The sequence below is a fragment of the Ciconia boyciana genome, chromosome 1 (assembly GCF_034638445.1).
Source record: "Ciconia boyciana chromosome 1, ASM3463844v1, whole genome shotgun sequence".
In the NCBI taxonomy this organism is placed as follows: domain Eukaryota; kingdom Metazoa; phylum Chordata; class Aves; order Ciconiiformes; family Ciconiidae; genus Ciconia; species Ciconia boyciana.
Genome location: NC_132934.1, coordinates 26,125,304 through 26,142,630, shown reverse-complemented (window position 1 = coordinate 26,142,630; position 17,327 = coordinate 26,125,304). Strand labels below are relative to the sequence as shown.

At 38.6% G+C, this 17,327-nt stretch overlaps 1 protein-coding gene across 1 annotated transcript in view; it reads left to right on the top strand.

Moving 5' to 3' along the window:
- PTPRZ1 (protein tyrosine phosphatase receptor type Z1) overlaps positions 1–17,327 on the top strand; it is a 104,610-nt gene that overhangs the window by 47,193 nt on the left and 40,090 nt on the right. The window contains exons 9-11 of the mRNA XM_072848687.1: positions 7,819–8,003; positions 8,753–8,879; positions 15,681–15,724. Of these exons, the coding sequence (XP_072704788.1) occupies positions 7,819–8,003; positions 8,753–8,879; positions 15,681–15,724 (356 nt within the window). The remainder of the gene's footprint in view (positions 1–7,818; positions 8,004–8,752; positions 8,880–15,680; positions 15,725–17,327) is intronic.

Genomic DNA, 17,327 nt, shown 5'->3' with positions numbered 1-17,327 from the left:
TGGGAGACAGGTCACTGTAATACAGACCACCTTTTCTTATGTCCATGTTGTCAGAAGGAAATGAATCTTCTCAGTCCTTTATAAATAGGCATCAATCTACAGTGAAGAATTGTCATATGCAAAGGACCTTTGAAGACAGAGATGGGGACTTCTTCTGCCACCTGCAATCCACTTGCCTCCCAGGTGGTTGCACTACAGCCGTAACCTTGGCCTTAACCCTTCAGCTCAGTCACTGCAGTAGAAGGAAGCTACTTTCAGCTGTGCCATCCTAATCTAGATTTTACATAGAGACTGACAAGAAAAGCTGGATAATACTGTTTAAGACAGGCCCCTGCTTCCTTCTGTCCAGTCCATGTGCTGACACCTGAAGGAGCTTTCCACATGCTGTCCAAAGTAGTGTGTGCATTAAAACTGCATAGGAGGTTGCTTCCAACCAGTTCCATTTCTGCACTATATCAAAGAGAGATTTTGTGAATCTTCTGTTTTATCTGTGAGTTTGGTATCCCTACAGATAAGGAAAGAGTGTCCAGCCTAAAGATATTAGGATCCTTTTCTGCATTGAGTTATACCATTTAAAATTAGAAGGCCCTTCCACTTCAGGTAATGATAAAATACGTTGTACAGAGCATCCAAAATTTCTCTGTGTGTAGACTTGTATAATACCAAACAAATGGGTTTCAATCGACTGAGTTTAAGATAAAAGTGTCCTGCACTCACATTACTGTGTCAGCAAACACATGCAGTATTTATTCCAAACTAGGTCTTTAAAGTAACAAATTGTAGGTTAAAAATTCTGGTTTGGCCATAAATGAAGAGGGACAGAAAGGGATCACTAAAATTTCAAGTCTTCCTGTATATATATTTCACATTTCTGTTAATATCTATGTGCACTATGTAAATGCAATAACATCACGTACACATACCTATACATATTTACGTACACACACATATATACGCACACAAATGCAATTATAGGATTTGTTTAATTTACAACATTAGAGGAGCATAGATATTTTCACCTCCATTTTAAGAGAAAGTAAATAAAAAGCCCTAGGAATCATTAAATTTAAATGTTGAGATGTAAAAACTGTAACATGAATGCCTAAGTGCCCAAGAGTAAATAGGGTTATGTATTTCATATTTAATATTGCAAAGTTCTTGTAGTCAACTGAGAAAAAATAATCTTTGAAATCCCTTTAGACGACGCAAGAGAAATGAAAAGAGTGGGTCTTACTCAAGTAGATAACTGAAAGACTATTTTGTGTTGTGAAACCTAGGATCCCAATTTTCTCCTGTTGGATTCAGTGTAGACTCTCATTAGGCAGCAGGATTAAGTGCTTGATTTATTGCTGTTGTTAATACATGGCATTTCTTAAGCAGAGCTAAGTTTCCTTAGAAGAGCTAAAAGAATCCTTCTATTCAATTATAAACTAATTTCAGCAATATATTGTCAGAAATTTTTCACACAGTGACAACCTCAACATTCTTGGCGTACAAGCACTGCCCTACTGAGGACATGGGAGATACTTTGTTCCCCAAGCCTGATTAGTGATACATATAATTTTCCTATGTGATATGTATGTATGCATACATGTATGTATATATTTAAGAAGAAGATTAAAATAGCTAATCCTTACAGACATACTTGACAATTCAACTCAAAAAGCGTTTTGAAATTGTAATGCTTTATCTCCACCAACCTCAGCTGGCATGAAAATCCATTTATAATAGAAATCATTGTTTATTCCTATAAACCTGAGAACCATCATGGTAGCTGCTGGGCCCATTGCATAACTTCCCATCCGCTCCACAATTCTAGTAATGCCCTGTGAGTAAGTGCAGAAACACGATTCTTGTTAATCTTCCTGCATTTAGTAAAGACATAAAAAACAATGGGTACTTAAAATTGAAGACTGACAGTACAAAATCATAAAATCATAGAATCATTTAGGTTGGAAAAGACCTTTAAGATCATCAAGTCCAACCGTTAACCTAGCACTGCCAAATCCACCACTAAACCATGTCCCTTAGCACCACATCTGCACATCTTCTAAACACCTCCAGGGATGGTGACTCCACCACTTCCCTGAGCAGCCTGTTCCAATGCTTGACAACCCTTTCAGTGAATAAATTTTTCCTAATATCCAATCTAAACCTCCCCTGGCTCAACTTGAGGCCATTTCCTCTTGTCCTGTCACTTGCTACTTGGGAGAAGAGACCAACACCCACCTCACTACAACCTCCTTTCATGCAGTTGTGGAGAGCAATAAGGTCTCCCCTCAGCCTCCTTTTCTCCAGGCTAAACAACCCCAGTTCCCTCAGCCGCTCCTCATAAGACTTCTGCTCTAGATCCTTCACCAGCTTCGTTGCCCTTCTCTGGACATGCTCCAGCACCAGAATGTCTCTCTTGTAGTGAGGGGCCCAAAACTGAACACAGTGTTCGAGGTGCGGCCTCACCAGTGCTGAGTACAGGGGCACGATCACTTCCCTGGTCCTGCTGGCCACGCTATTTCTGATACAAGCCAGGATGCCATTGGCCTTCTTGGCCACCTGGGCACACTGCTGGCTCATATTCAGGCAGCTGTCAACCAACACCCCCAGGTCCTTCTCTGCCAGGCAGCTTTCCAGCCACTCTTCCCCAAGCCTGTAGTGTTGCATGGGGTTGTTGTGACGCAAGTGCAGGACCCAGCACTTGGCCTTGTTGAACCTCATCCAGTTGGCCCCAGCCCATCGATCCAGCCTGTCCAGATCCCTCTGCAGAGCCTTCCTGCCCTCAAGCAGATCAACACTCCCACCCAACTTGGTGTCGTCTGCAAACTTACTGAGGGCGCACTCGATCCCCTCATCCAGGTCATTGATAAAGATATTAAACAGAACTGGCCCCAACACAGAGCCCTGGGGAACACCACTTGTGACCGGCTACCAACTGGATTTAACTCCATTCACCACAACTCTTTGGGTCCGGCCATCCAGCCAATTTTTTTATATATTGGTAAAAAATATTTCTCAACCTGTTTCCCATGCAAAATACAACTGCATAAAGCTCAGCAGCTATTTTAGTTAAATTATCTTGCAAGACCAGGGGTAAGGACTCATGCCCTTACCATTTCACATACCACAGACGACATAAATTAGCTGTAACCATTTTCAGATTCTCTCAAGACATTTCCTCTTGTGCAGGATACTTTCTACTCTGCAGGGCTGCGGGGCGGCCTCTGTGAGGAGAGGTCGGGGCTGCCCCGTGCTGGACACAGCCGGTTCCAGCCGGCTCCAACTGACCCACCGCAGGGCACGGCTGAGCCCCTCGGCCACGACGGCAGCGCCTCTGGGAAAACATATTTAAGAAAGGGCAAAACACTGCATGGCAGTGAGGAGTGAAGAAAAAAGTGTGAGAAACAGCCCTGTGACACCAAGGTCAGAAAAGGAGGAGGAGGAGGTGCTCCAGGTGCCGGAGCAGAGATTCCCCTGCAGCCTATGGAGAAGACCATGGTGAAGCAGGTTGTCCTGCTGCAGCCCATGGAGAGCCCAAGGAGGAGCAAGCTCCTGGCAGGAGCTACGGCCTGTGGAGAGGAGCCCATGCAGGAACAGGTTTTCTGGCAGGATCTGTGACCCCATGGGGGACCCACACTGTAGCAGTCTTTTCCTGAAGGACTGTACCCCATGGAAAGGACCCATGCTGGAGAAGTTCATGAAGGACTGTATCCCGTGTGTGGGACCCCATGCTGGTGCAGGGGAACAGCATGAGGAGGAAGGAGCAGCAGGGACAAAGTGTTACGAACTGACCACAACCCCCATTCCCCATCCCCCTGTGCCACTCGGGGTGGGGAGACGGAAGAGTCAGAAGTGAAGCTGAGCCTGGGAAAAAGGGAAGGGTGGGGAGAAAGTGTTTTTAGTTCTGTTTTTGTTTCTCACTATCCTACTCTGTTTTAATTGGTGATAAATTAATTTCCCCAAGTCAAGTCTGTTTTCCCATGACAGTGATTAGTGAGTGATCTCCCTGTCTTTATCTTGACCCATGAGCTTTTTCATCTTATTTCCTTCCCCATCCTGCTGAGGAGAGTGAGTGAGAGAGAGGCTGGGTGGGCACCCAGTGGCCAGCCAAGGTCAACCCAGCACACATATTTACTGTGCTGCTCCATCTCCATCATAGAGATAGAGTAGACTGGGAATATTGAAGAACTACTTTTTGCCACACACTGTGGCAGGGAGCTGAAAAGCCCTTGAATGTCTTAATGTAGCCCTTGAATGTCTTAATGTAAATGAAGTGATTTTGCGGCTTCTACAATTGAAAATCTGGATTTGAAAGACAAAAATTTCGAACCCAGATTCAACTAAAAGTAGAAGAAAGCAACAAATGTGGAAAAAAAAATAATTTGAGTTATCCAGTGCTGCCTCAGAACTACACCTAGTTTTATTCCAACTGTGTCAAGCTCAGAGAAGCTTAAATCCAGGCTTTTTTTTTTTTTTTAGTATGTATCTGAATAAGCCAAATTTGGGCAGCTTATAAAGGTCTTTTTGTCAAAAACACAGCCCAGGCAGTTTTTGACAATGATTTGGCTAATGTACCCTGGTGCTTCCCGATGATGCAATTCAATTTAGATTAAAAACGTCTAAGTTATATGGGTAGCATTTTATTCCACAGAAGACTAAGCAAAGATAGGTGCATTATCATGATCTGATATGCAAAACCAGCACCTAAGTACTCGCCTGGGAAAGCAGAGACCTGAATTCAAGCCCAGCAGGGCTTGAATAGGTCCCTGACTTCCTGTGAATAGTGTTTTGCTGCTTGAGACTTGTAGTCCAGTTGAATATCTGTGACTTCAGACTAGTAACAGACTCGAGAACTCCCTTTCTTGCAGTCTCTTTGCCCAGATTTTCTAAAAGTCAGTATCAGAGCAGAAGTCTTTAATTAGATAAGTTGTTATGTGATCTCCTTGCTTTTCCCAGCCTCTGGAGAGGAAAAATGGGAAAAGGCAGGAGCAAAGTACCTCTGTGTTACCAAGACGGGCAGCAAAGGAAAGGAAACAGCACAGGCAGGGTGACTGATGAAGAGGCATCAGAAGAAGGGCAAGAGACAATAGCCTGGGAAGGAATCAAGGTGAAATAATATGCAGATGACTGTCATGTAGGAATATTGTTGGTCATTGCTGAGAGGAACAGGACCAAGCATCAAAAGGAGAACAAAAGGGAAGATAACTTTTTTCTTGGAAAAAAATGGTTGGAAGAACCATCTGGAAAATAAAACAGAGTGAAACTGAGATAAATAATATTGGAGACACCAATCTTGTACCTTTAAAAGTTTTATAATACTGCTCAGTTAGTCTGAATACAGTCAGAGATTTCAGAACCAAATTCACTCACAGATGAAAAAGAGGAAGGGAGGATAGTAGAGAAGAGTTTGGAACAGGGAGAAGCTTGGTACTTATACTATGAGAAAACGTTTGAAGAGTTATTTTAAACACCTTAGAAAAGAAATAGCTGAAGAGTGTTTTGATTCATTAGAAAAAAATGAAATCAGTGTTTAAGTCATCTGCCTTAATTCTCAGAATTGAGACGGGAATCATCTTTGCTGGTCTAATGATTTCCTTTTGCCATCTGGTGGAAATGGGCTGGAATGACACGTTTTAGTAATGGAATGGAGTGTACACAACTTGAGATTTGTATTTTCTTTTTAATTTGCTCTTCTTTTACTGAAATAATTCAGTGTAATGAATAAAATAGTGTCAGATACATAGCACAGTAGATTCAAAGCCTGGCAAGCTACAGAATTCAACTAAATTACACGGACTAATACTGCTTCTACCCTTAGCTCACACACACACACAAAAAGAAAAGCAAAAAAAAATCGCTGATTACTTTCCATTGACTAGCTCAGACCAGAGCTGCTCAAAATTGCCCACTTGCGTACAGAACGGAAGAAATTGTTTTTCAAAATATTTTTGAGGGGTTTGAGTGCCCTCATGTGTTCAAGTGGCAAATTGCAAAGTTAACGGAAAGAATTTTTTTCCTCTCTTTCAAAATGCAGTATTGTCTGCCAAAAGCGTAGTATCATGGTGTTGGCTTCCTTTGAAAGTCCAAAGAATCTACACTTGTTTTCTTAATTAGCTAGAAAGTTTGTTTGTTTGCTTTTGCTAGATACTCAAAGTTTGTTTTAAACAGATTCTGAGATTTGAAAAATATGTTTCTTCATTTATACTAAATAGGGAATTATTATGTAATTACTTGTGCAAAAGTTAAGCTAAAAGTTTTGTAATAAAAATAGATCCATCTAATCATTTTAATATGTGAGGTTTAATTCAATTGTTGAAAGATTCAGAGTAAACTTCATGTACTCTGATCAGTGATTTTGACAAGTCTAATAGATTAAATAAAGCAGTAGAAATGAGGTAATAAGTGAAGCAATAGACTGGGTAATATGCCTTTTCAGTACATACAAAAGTGCATATGAAAGGAAATTCAGTACATGAGAAAGGACTTTCCCAAAAGCTAGGGCAGGGGCAGATAGCCACTCTGAGCATTTCAACCAAAGTTCAAAAACCATGCAATTTCAAAGAGAGAAGAAGAGGGATTTCTAACAGGCAATGTCAGGGACCCCGGCCTTTATTCTGAGACATCAGAACAAATCTAGTTGCTGTGCGCTCAAGTTGGGAACCAAAAGTTAGTGAACACTTTTCACAGTCATCTCCATTCTTCAGTGCTGTCTGAAGACATGGTTCCCCCACCAGCAGAGGGGATGATGAGGGCAAAGAAGGAGAATGGGGTCTCGGCCCAAACCCAAACCAGCCATGAATGACAGAATTGTATATGATGTTGCTTTTTTTTCATGTATCACAACTTACTGGTCATTTTTCAGTGAGCTTCATCTAAATAATTTTCATTTTCTGCTAATGTAAATTTTTCATACAAGTTAATCTACCTTTGACCTTGTATATTATTTTTAAGCCACACACAGGTACTTGGGCAATTTAAAAAACAAATGTCAGAGTTTCAGTAAATTTCTAGCACACTGGTAATCAGTACATCTGTATGTCTAGAAAAGTATCAAAACGTTCATTTTACTTGAATGAGATGAAAAGATTATTGGAGGGGAAAGGCTGGAAGACATGCAAGAGTACCTGCCTGACCAGACTTCTGGAGTGCAGGTTCCAAGCTCACAAAGGTGTGCATGAGCCAGGCCCAGGACTGCAACAGTCTGATCAGACTTCTTCAGCAGATGGTGCCTTAAAATATAATAACATGAAATCACTACCAGCTAACCTAATCATGTCTTAGCCTCTCCCCATTTGCCTTTTGTCACTTCTTTAGGTACTAGAAAAAGATTCTAACATCCCTGAGAGGAAATTCGAGTGTGATAGGTTTACCTTTAACCTTTAAAAACAATCTATCATAGATTCCAGTCTATTATAGCTGGTAAAAGAGTGTGCAGCTCTTCTAATGCTACTCTGATAAACCCATAAAGACAGAGTACTAGAGATTTTTTTCATCTCCAGCACATATATATGAATCTTTATGTTTTGTGGTTTATATTTTATTTCTTGGGAACTGGAGATTAATATTTCACAAAAGATGCTATAAAAAAGGAGGGAAAGGGGACTCAGTCCTCAAATTAACTTGCTTTTGAAAATCTAGTATTAAAATACCGGTTCTGTTTATAGTGCATGGCATCTGTAAAATATAAACAGATATTTTAGTGGAAAGCTAAAAATGAGGCACATGAAAGACTTGCATTAATTTTCTCAGGAGGGGGCTCAAGATCTTAGTAGAGTCATTTGTACCATTTAATAAATATCATATTCTTTCCTCTTTTCTTTCTTCCAGTTTGCAGCTCAGAACCTGAAAATGTTCAATCTGATCCAAAGAATTATACTAGTCTTCTCGTTACATGGGAAAGACCTCGGGTTGTATATGACACCACAATTGAGAGATTTGCTGTCTTTTATCAACAATTGGATGGAGAAGACCAGACTAAGCATGAGTTTCTGACAGATGGGTATCAGGACTTGGTAACTGTAAACTCTTCAAGTTTCATACAAAGCGGTGATGGCAAAACACTCACTGTTAATTATCTTAAGGGTTTAAACAGTAGCTTGGAGCTGAATCAATAAAAATTTCTTCTTTGGCTGCAGCTCACAGAAGCTGTACTTCATTTTTTGGCTGTGAAGCCACAAAGACAATTTAAAAAAAAAAAAAAAAAAAAGGCCTCTCTTGCCCAGAAGAGAGAAAGCTTTCGCAGATTGCTGTTCTGATTTGCCTATAATATCCCCAAAAGTTTATGGCCATGTCAGTCTCAGAGCTCCTTAGCCATAAAACCCTTAGTCAATTAATAGTGATCTGTAATTCATTGCTCACTGATGTGCGAAGAATGACCCACACAAGCAACTAGTATGATTCAGTACAATCATACTGCTATAAATATTAAGTTACTGATTACAGTTTCATGGTATTTTACTAATGTGATCTGTTCCTCTAACCCTCTTTAAAGACTCATAATTTATCAGAGATAATGTTACCTAAACTAGTGTTCAGCATTAAATAATTACATAGTTTGGTATCCTCCATGTAAAAGTTCACAAGATTTTTTTTAAAGTTGACAAAAACATTTGTGACGGTAAAATATAAAAAGCATAAGTTAGAGTCCTAGAAGAAAAGAGCAGTATGGTTCATATGAAAAATGTGTTATGAAAAAAATTAACATTTCCAAATATTTGATACTTATTTGCAAGTAAATGATTAAACATGGTTTTTCTTTTAGGGGGCTATTCTAAATAATCTGCTGCCCAATACAAGTTATGTTCTTCAGATAGTTGCTGTTTGCTCTAATGGTCTATATGGAAAATACAGTGACCAAGTCATTGTTGATATGCCTTTAGAGGACCCAGGTAAGTGGTCTTTTGAGCTTAGTGATCACTTTTAGCTGAAAATCTGTATTTGAAGAAGTAGTTTGTTTGCAAACCAGTTAAAATGCACGACTATCAAAATATGCTAAAATGAAATTTCAAAATCGCTGCAGTTAACCTTCAGCATGTTCTTTGGTACTGATATTTTACATGATGTAATTCTCCATTCCTTGTAAACATTACCTATGAAAGACTGCATGTTAATTTTTTTTAACTCTAAGAATATTCTGAAAAACACCTACCTGATTTCAAATCTCACAAGTGTATCTTTTAGCAATATAACGTAGGGAAATAAAACCATGTTTGGTATTATTTCTCTATGGTTCAAGCATCCTCACAAAATTAATCCACACAGCCAAAGTGTTAAGGAAACAAGTAATACAAACCCAATATATGACTTATAAGTCTGTATCAATTGATTTTGAAATTTGATTTCTTATGATTACTTGGAGTTTGATTTCAAAGGACTTGCGGTGATGGAATTCCCTTGCTTCTTAATGCTGCCTTGCAAAAAATCAAAAGGCCTAACAAACATATCTTACTGATTTCACAGCCAGATTTACTTCTTCCGCCTGCTGGTAAATATGAAATAATTTAAAACTATAGCATGAAGTTTGATCTTGTCCTTAATAATTCCTTAAATTATGTGGAAGTTTTAGCATCAGACCCAGTTCTTATCAAAGTGAGTGAAAGCTGTGTTTTAATGAAGAACCCTATAATTAATCATAGAAAAATAAAAGCCTTTCTGATCATGCAAGAAACCATTTTTTATCTAAGGGCCTGGATTCTTGTTGTTTATTTATGGATTCTGTAAGTTGAATTTTACACTTCATTAAGTCTGTTCAGCTACAGCAAAGTCCTTAGCAATGTTGTGATGCGCTTGGGAAAACAGGTCAGTTTTTCATTTCAAGGGAACCACGTTCCTTTACAGCGAGAAAGAATATGATTCTCAACAATCTCTACCACATGAATTATGAACTAATAATGGCAATAGGTTTATAATAGTGTATTTTTGTCTGAAGAAGGGGGACACAGGTTCCGGTATAATATGTACAAATTTTCCATAAACATTTAACTTGTCTTTCAAACACAAAGTGTTAAGAAGAATGCATTTTTGGAGTCTTATGCTAATATCTACCAGAATTTTCCTATTTCTCTTCAGTTTTCTAAGAAGTCCATGACAAGGTTCTGACATTCTACCTGACATATCACTTTTCTGTTTATCCTTTATCTATGTCTTAGATACTATATTCCTCCACTTCCTTTCCAGAATTTGCTGATTTTGTGGTTTAAGATTTTCTCAGATGAGATTTCATCTACGTATCCCCACATCCATTTCTACATGGAATGACAAATAAGCAGCGTAGTGTTAGCATTATTAAACAATAGTCAGTTCAACAAATCAAATGAGTGCAGTGCTGCCATCACAGCTTTAAAAGCTCAGAAAACAGACATTGCAACAAAAAATCCAATGTGGGTAATATCCGTAGGATAACCCACCTTACTACTACTGTTGTATCCCTGCTGTAAGGATCAGTGAGACTTGGTAGCATACCACCCTGCTGCATGCCATGGCTCCTTCTGGAAGGAAATGTGGATGCAGAGGCAGGGAGGGAGACAGGAGCACTCTGGGGCTGGGTAACCACAGAGCCAGCACTGCAGGCAGCACTGCGCAGTGCACCTGAGGTGTGAGCAGATGCTGCTGGGGAACAAACTCAGCAAGAGGATGGAGGGGCATTTGGCCGTCTGCAGCTGGCCAGCGGTGTAGATACAGCCACTGAGCACGGCATCCCTGTTGTACTTCTGCTGAAGTCAGCAATGGCTTTGCATTCATTTCATTAGAAGGAAGAATGGGGGCCTTGCTTTGGAAATACATACTGGAAAACTCGTTTCACCTTCCAGTATATCAGCAGAAATTTCTCTGAGATTTGTATTCTTAGACAAGAGAATTTGGTGCAATAAATGTTATATTTAGCAGTTCTGAGTGAGGGTCTGATATTCTCATGCCTTTTTACACAGACACACCACTGATTTCTTTTTGTTAAAGAAATGAGAAAATACAACGCAAGGATACCTAGGAGGCATAACAATGTAAAGATGTATCTGTATAAAATATGAACAGGTTACCATAACTGTGAAAATGGTATTTTTGTGTTTTCTGTCATTTGAACATTTAAATATGTCTCCTTAATGTTGCATTAAAGCAGATTAATGTATATAAATATATTCTTATCCTGAGTTTTCTTGTTTTTAAACAAAGCATTGTAAAGAGGAGAGTTAAATAATCTGCATATCAGAACTGTATAAACACCTGGGGTTTTTTTTCAAATTTCAGGCAGTTTGAAAATTTGTTATAGTTTCAGGTCTACCTAAGGTTTTTCCTTTAGTTTTCCAAAAGCTTGAAAACTGAGGAAGATTATTTCAGGTCAAATGAATTGTTTCAAGGATATTTTAAATTAAAAAATAAAAAATAAAAAGAGGGATACGTTTATAAATAAAAATGAAATACCAAAATAAATATTTTGCGTGTTTCAGAAAAACCGTTTCTTTGGAATGCTTCCTATCTGAAATGGACACAAAGTTATTAAATGTACTTTGTGTTCTTTTATTTTCACACTTCCACAGCAGTACATCTGAAAGCTCTGGATGAGGAAAATTCAGGGAAAAATCCCTCCCATGTAATTAGTATGATTACTATGGGTGTACATTGCTCTATAAAATTTAGAGATGCTGTCTCAACCCTGGATATAATTTTAAAATATGATGAAAACTTCCATTCATTTTTAATATTAATGTTTATTTGCATACTTGCTTTTACTAATTATTTACATCTGAATTAACTGTTGCAAATATTGCAAATATTTTCATAATTAATATTTTAATATTGCAAATATTAAACAACAGAGATATGAGAATCTATATATCTAATGAGAAAGATTTGTTCAGAGCAGCTTGCTGGTTACTGCTATAACATCAAATTGGTTTTGTGATCTGCTTTATAGATCTTGAGGCAAAAGGGGATTTCTTGGAGCTCCTGCTTGTGAATTTATGAAAGAAAAGTTACCTTCACCGTGAAGACATGAAATAAAATTGACTCACATAAAGCATAAGTTAAAACTTTCATTTTCAAGAATTACTCTGAGTAAGCCAGTTTAATTAAGATGAAATTTACTGCAGTCACCTCCAGATCAATTAATCTTCATGTTAAGAGCTAAAGTGAGGCATGAGTCATGCGGAAGCATTAGACGGGCCCTTTTCCAGGAAGAATTCTGCCCTTGGAGTGGCCACTTTTAATGAGGGAAGTTTCAGTACACTGTGCAACACAAATCTGGTGTTCAAAAACCTCACAACCATTGTTTTAGCCTTTTCCTTTTGAGATGCTTGCAAGAGAAAGCGTTTCTCATGCCTTCTCCCCACCCTGTCTGGGTGCCTTCCATATGTGGTTTGTGAGGGCTCTGCAGGCTCCGGGTGATCCACAGACCAGGTTTAAACCCTCTTGTTTTCAGTAGTGCTTCCTAAGAGGAAGGACCGCTTTCGGGCCATGCTCTCTGCCTCAGTTTGTGGAAGCCTCAGGAGCTCTGATATGACACTGGGCAAATGATCGTAGTTGAGACCTCTGCTCTTTGGGTTTTTCCTAAACTGTTCAGAGTGGCAGCCTTTCATCTTGTGATATAGTGTGTGTGCACATTAAAATTGTTGCCAGTTAGTTTCCATTTAGTCAAAGTCACTGGATGCCCTACGTGACGTAGCTATGCAACCGCCATTGAAAACGAAGGGAATCATGTACATAGTGTTTTAGTCAGCTTTGGTAAAAGTCCAACCTTTACTTACCAATTTTTCGTTTGCTATTAGAATTGGATTTTGAATAACTATCTAAATGTGTGCTTTGACTCTCTAGATAACATCTGTATAGCTCTGAAAGTTCTGCAGTAGTTTGTTGTGTAGTTAATACCGGTGTTACTTACATGCTTTTGCTGACACAGGAAATGAAAAATAAGAATATATCTCTCCTCTCATTTTCCTTTGTGTAGACTTTGGTTGGTGTTTATCAAAAAACCCATGCTGGGATATGGCTCTCAAATGCTGTGTCCTGTGTGGCAGCTCATTATGTCAGCAATGCTTTGTGAGGGTCTAACTATGCAATTTCTTTGTAACTTGTCTTGGTGATTTTTGTCCTAAAAAACACTAAGCATATCTTAAATGTTTCATTTAGGGGATGCTTTTTTCTAATTTTGTACTGATAAATGTAGAAATGTGAAAACTAATTTAATCAGAAGAAACAGTCTTTACTTTTGTTCTTGCCGTGCCCTTTATTACATGACAGTACAGAAATGAAAACAGTTTATGTTATGCACGTTATTCTACAATTACAAATCAGATTGTTTTAAGAGATTTTTTTTAAAAGATTTGCATTGAACATAAATGTAGGGAAATAGTTACCTTTTTTGTCTTTGTTCTGTCATGTCTTCATCTGTCATTAAAATGGACTATGAAAAGACCTCTACAAAACTTTCTAATTAATGATTTAATTATTTTATTTTAAAATGTAAGCTATAGAATAATCAATATGTGGCTCCAGAAAAAATAAACAAGCTTGTTCATCAACCTACATCGATGGGTTGTTTTTTGGAGGGTGCGGTTCTTCTTGTTTGGGGGATGTTAGCAGATTTCTGTAATCTCCCGTCAAATCAAAAACACACCAACAGGATTAACAGAACTTCTATAAGTGTGTGTCTCTAATGCTTTTGACAAATACATTTTCTGTGACCAACTAAATTTATATAGGCTTTGTAAAATGCCTAAAGATTTAGTGTTGTTAATATAAATTTTATATATATATATATATATGTATGTTAATGCCTCTCCATGGAGACAACAGCAAGAAACTGTCGTTTTCTGCTGATGGAATTTGAGAGCACATACCCTACTGTATACTCTAGCACAATCAGTACATTTTATTTTTCTGATTGAGTCTGATTAAAGCTCAACTCAAGAATAGTGACCACAGAAAGAGTGGACAGAATTTCTCTGTATTAAAAACATTTTTCAGAGAAGTCTATTGAGTACATAATACATGGTATGGGTCTCCTGTGGGAAGACTTTCAAACTAATGTCTACAATATTTGATTTATATCATTGAGAAGCCAGGGAATATCATTATCTACTCAACCCCTTCCTCCCCTCCACTCCCCTCCCCACCCTGCCCCGGAGCCTCCTAGGCTTCCAGGAGTCAGAGGTAAGATAATTTTTCTCTATCTTGTTAATGAAAGGTTAATAGTGCTTGGTAATTTATAAACGTTTGTTACAAAAGAACAATTTATGAAGATATTGTGCGGCATTATTTAGTCAAAACTTGTTTGCATGCTATAATCTACAAATAAAACTGTATGAGCTTGTTAGTTTGATAAACTTATCTACTGTATGTTGCATATAATACATGTCTCAATTTGTTTTGAAAGGTAGATACGGACAGATCAAAGAGAATACAAATTAAGTCATAGATCCCCATGTGACTTCGCAGAGATGAGAAGTATAAAGATGACATCTTTATACTAGTGTATTGCGGAAACTTCGTTTGGGAATTTTGGAGGAAATGCAGACATGGAGCTCTGTGTGATGCTATTGTTAGAATCACTCCCCAGGCTAAGAGACTGGCATTTTTGCTTAGGGCAAATCAGCCTTCAGAATACATGCTAACACTGGTGTACAAACAGGACTAGAACATTGCTTAGGAAAAAGCCTTAGAAAGGTCCTTAGAAAGGGAATGGACCTTTCTGTGGACCAAAGGAGCAGTAAGATGAGTTAATGCTGTGGAAGGGGTATTAGATTTCATCACTGGAGACCTATGCCAGTTCCTACCAGAGATTTGTAGGTTTCTTGCAATCTGCTTTGAAGCCTCTCTTGCTGACCACCATCAGAAGTACAATATTGGATTTGGCCAAAAAGACAGAGAGAAAGAAGGTGAGAGACTACCTCTAAACTTAGAGAGAAGGATTTTCACCTGGGCTGTAGGAGATTAATTTCTTGATCATGCTTCAGCTGTTCTTTATTTATGAAAAGTGGGGAGGCCTCAAAAGCCTTTGAGTACTTCTTCGCAGAGCGCCCAGTACCTGCTTATTAGGGACTTTTTGTGGGATGTGATACAACTGGGTTCATGTCCTTCCATTGAATCAAGTGGGAGTTTGAAAAAGGCCTTAAGCACTGGACTCTAGGAAGGGTGGGTCTCTGGTCTGCCCTGACAGAGGCAGGCAGCCTACTGTATGCTGAATATGATGGCATGGCTGTTGGGCTAGTACCTAACTCCAAGCCTAGGTGCACAAATGAGGAATTTGCTGTATGAAAATTATAGAACAGATCATTTTACAAGAATATCTTCAGAGCTTTCAGATTAAATTTAGAGAAATAGTTGATTCCCAGACTTACCTTTTTTCTCTCTTCTGTGTTTCTGCATTAAACTGTACTTGCTCATAGAAATCATTCTTGTAAGCTTGGTTCTTCTTGGCCAGGATGTGGTTCCTCCGTGCAGATCCAACATGTGCTGCAGTATCAAATTAGAGCCAGGCAAAACTGCTGTGGCTGAACGTGTCCTGTCTAGATGAGCATTGCTACCATTAGAGTTAGTCCTCAACCCAGGTGGTTGGCCACTTCTCCAAACACAATCCTATAAAACATCGTAGACTGGGTCTCAATAAATGTGTTAACTAATCAGTTGAGTCCTTGCAGAATTAATAATTCTGTGAATTTAAAATGTTGGATGATATGGTGTGTATTTTTGTTTTATAGAGGCTGACCTCATTCCTGAACTGAATGAAACCGAAGAATATGAGGTATAGCATTCATTTATTTTTAAGAGAGTATTTCAAATACATACATTTCAACTAAATTGTATTTATATTCTGTGAAAATTTACAAAACTATGTCACCAACTGAATGTATTATCTGTATTTATATATACATACATATATATGCATATACAGCCTTCTCCTTCAGCTATATTTCTCCCTAGATAACTCTAGACATACCTCACTATTTAGTTCTCTGGGGCTAGAGATATATGGAGAAGTAAGGGATATCTCAGGATATGCCTAAATATTTTTGAAAATGGGGCATCAAGTTACTGTCACCTCTGAGTGAAGTCTGACAAAATTGTTCATTTAGCAGAATCAAAGCTGTCACCCAGTGTTAGGCTTTTTAGTTTGTTTAAAGAGAAATCTGACTTGGGTTTGCTTATGAAGGTCTTGGCATGTAGCAAACTAAAGTAAGGGAGGAAGGCAGTTGTGCTGAAGAGTGAGATTCATGTATGTCTGCTATCAGTTGAATTTAACAGTTATCCCAAAATTCTTGGATGGTCATTTACTCTTACTTCTTGAACTCAAGTTAGACTTTACAGTATAACTCTATTTTACATAATTTTGGATGTTTTTATTATAACCTCTACAGACTTCATATTTGGTAACTAGGTTTCTGGTGTCCCAGCAAGGAGAGAGGTGAAAATATCACAATGAAGTTTTTAACAGTCTCTAATACCCATTTTACAACATCAACAGTTCCTTCAGTAAGACCTACATTTGTATCAAGTAATCCCTCAGAGTTTTTATTTTATAGTTTCAATCTGTGACCACAATATTCTCACTGCATGGCAAGTCCTTGTTAGTTAAATAGACAGCCTGTGCTTACCTGTCTATCTGTTTACCCTCCCTTCTATTTGTGGACACTGAGTAACCAATAATACAGTTATTTCTCTGTTGATGTAAGCTATGTATCTAGATTATTATATTGCATCTGTCTGGAGAGTAACTGAGTGCCAGTGAATGTCAACTGATTTCTACTTGAACTAAGAAAGTTTAAAAGTGCAGGCATTGCCCTACAGAAAGTAGATTTTCAGAAACAAGGGCCTGTCCAGTCCAGTCTGGGTTTGAGGACACACAGTCTAGGTGCTGCTCTCTCTACATTTTAGGTGTTTAGCCCTTGGAATGAAATCCAAACCTGAGAGTCGTGTCTGAGGTACCTTATATTGTCTGAGTGCACTAGAGGTTCCTGGTACAAAAAAGGGACTGCAGTGTGAAACATGGCTTTAGCCTAGTTTAACCACTAGCCTAGTGGTTAAAGCCCTCTCTCTGGTGAGACTGGATAAAAGCTAACAACTCCTATTAGCGGAGTGCCCCAGTTAATATTTTATTCAGCAGTGCTTCATCTTGGGCACTTTCTTTCAAAGGCTGTTGGTTTTACATTCTTCTCTCTGCTGTGCCCTGTTCACTTCATTGCAGGAGTGGGAGATCTACTCAGCCTAAAATATAGAGGAAACCAAGGATTTCTTAGACTGATAACTGTGCCCTAGTCTCCTGTCTTCTGGGTGTTTTCTCTCAACATTATGCTTTTGAATAAAAACAAGTCGGTATTGCCACCACATCACCGAACCAGATCTTCAAA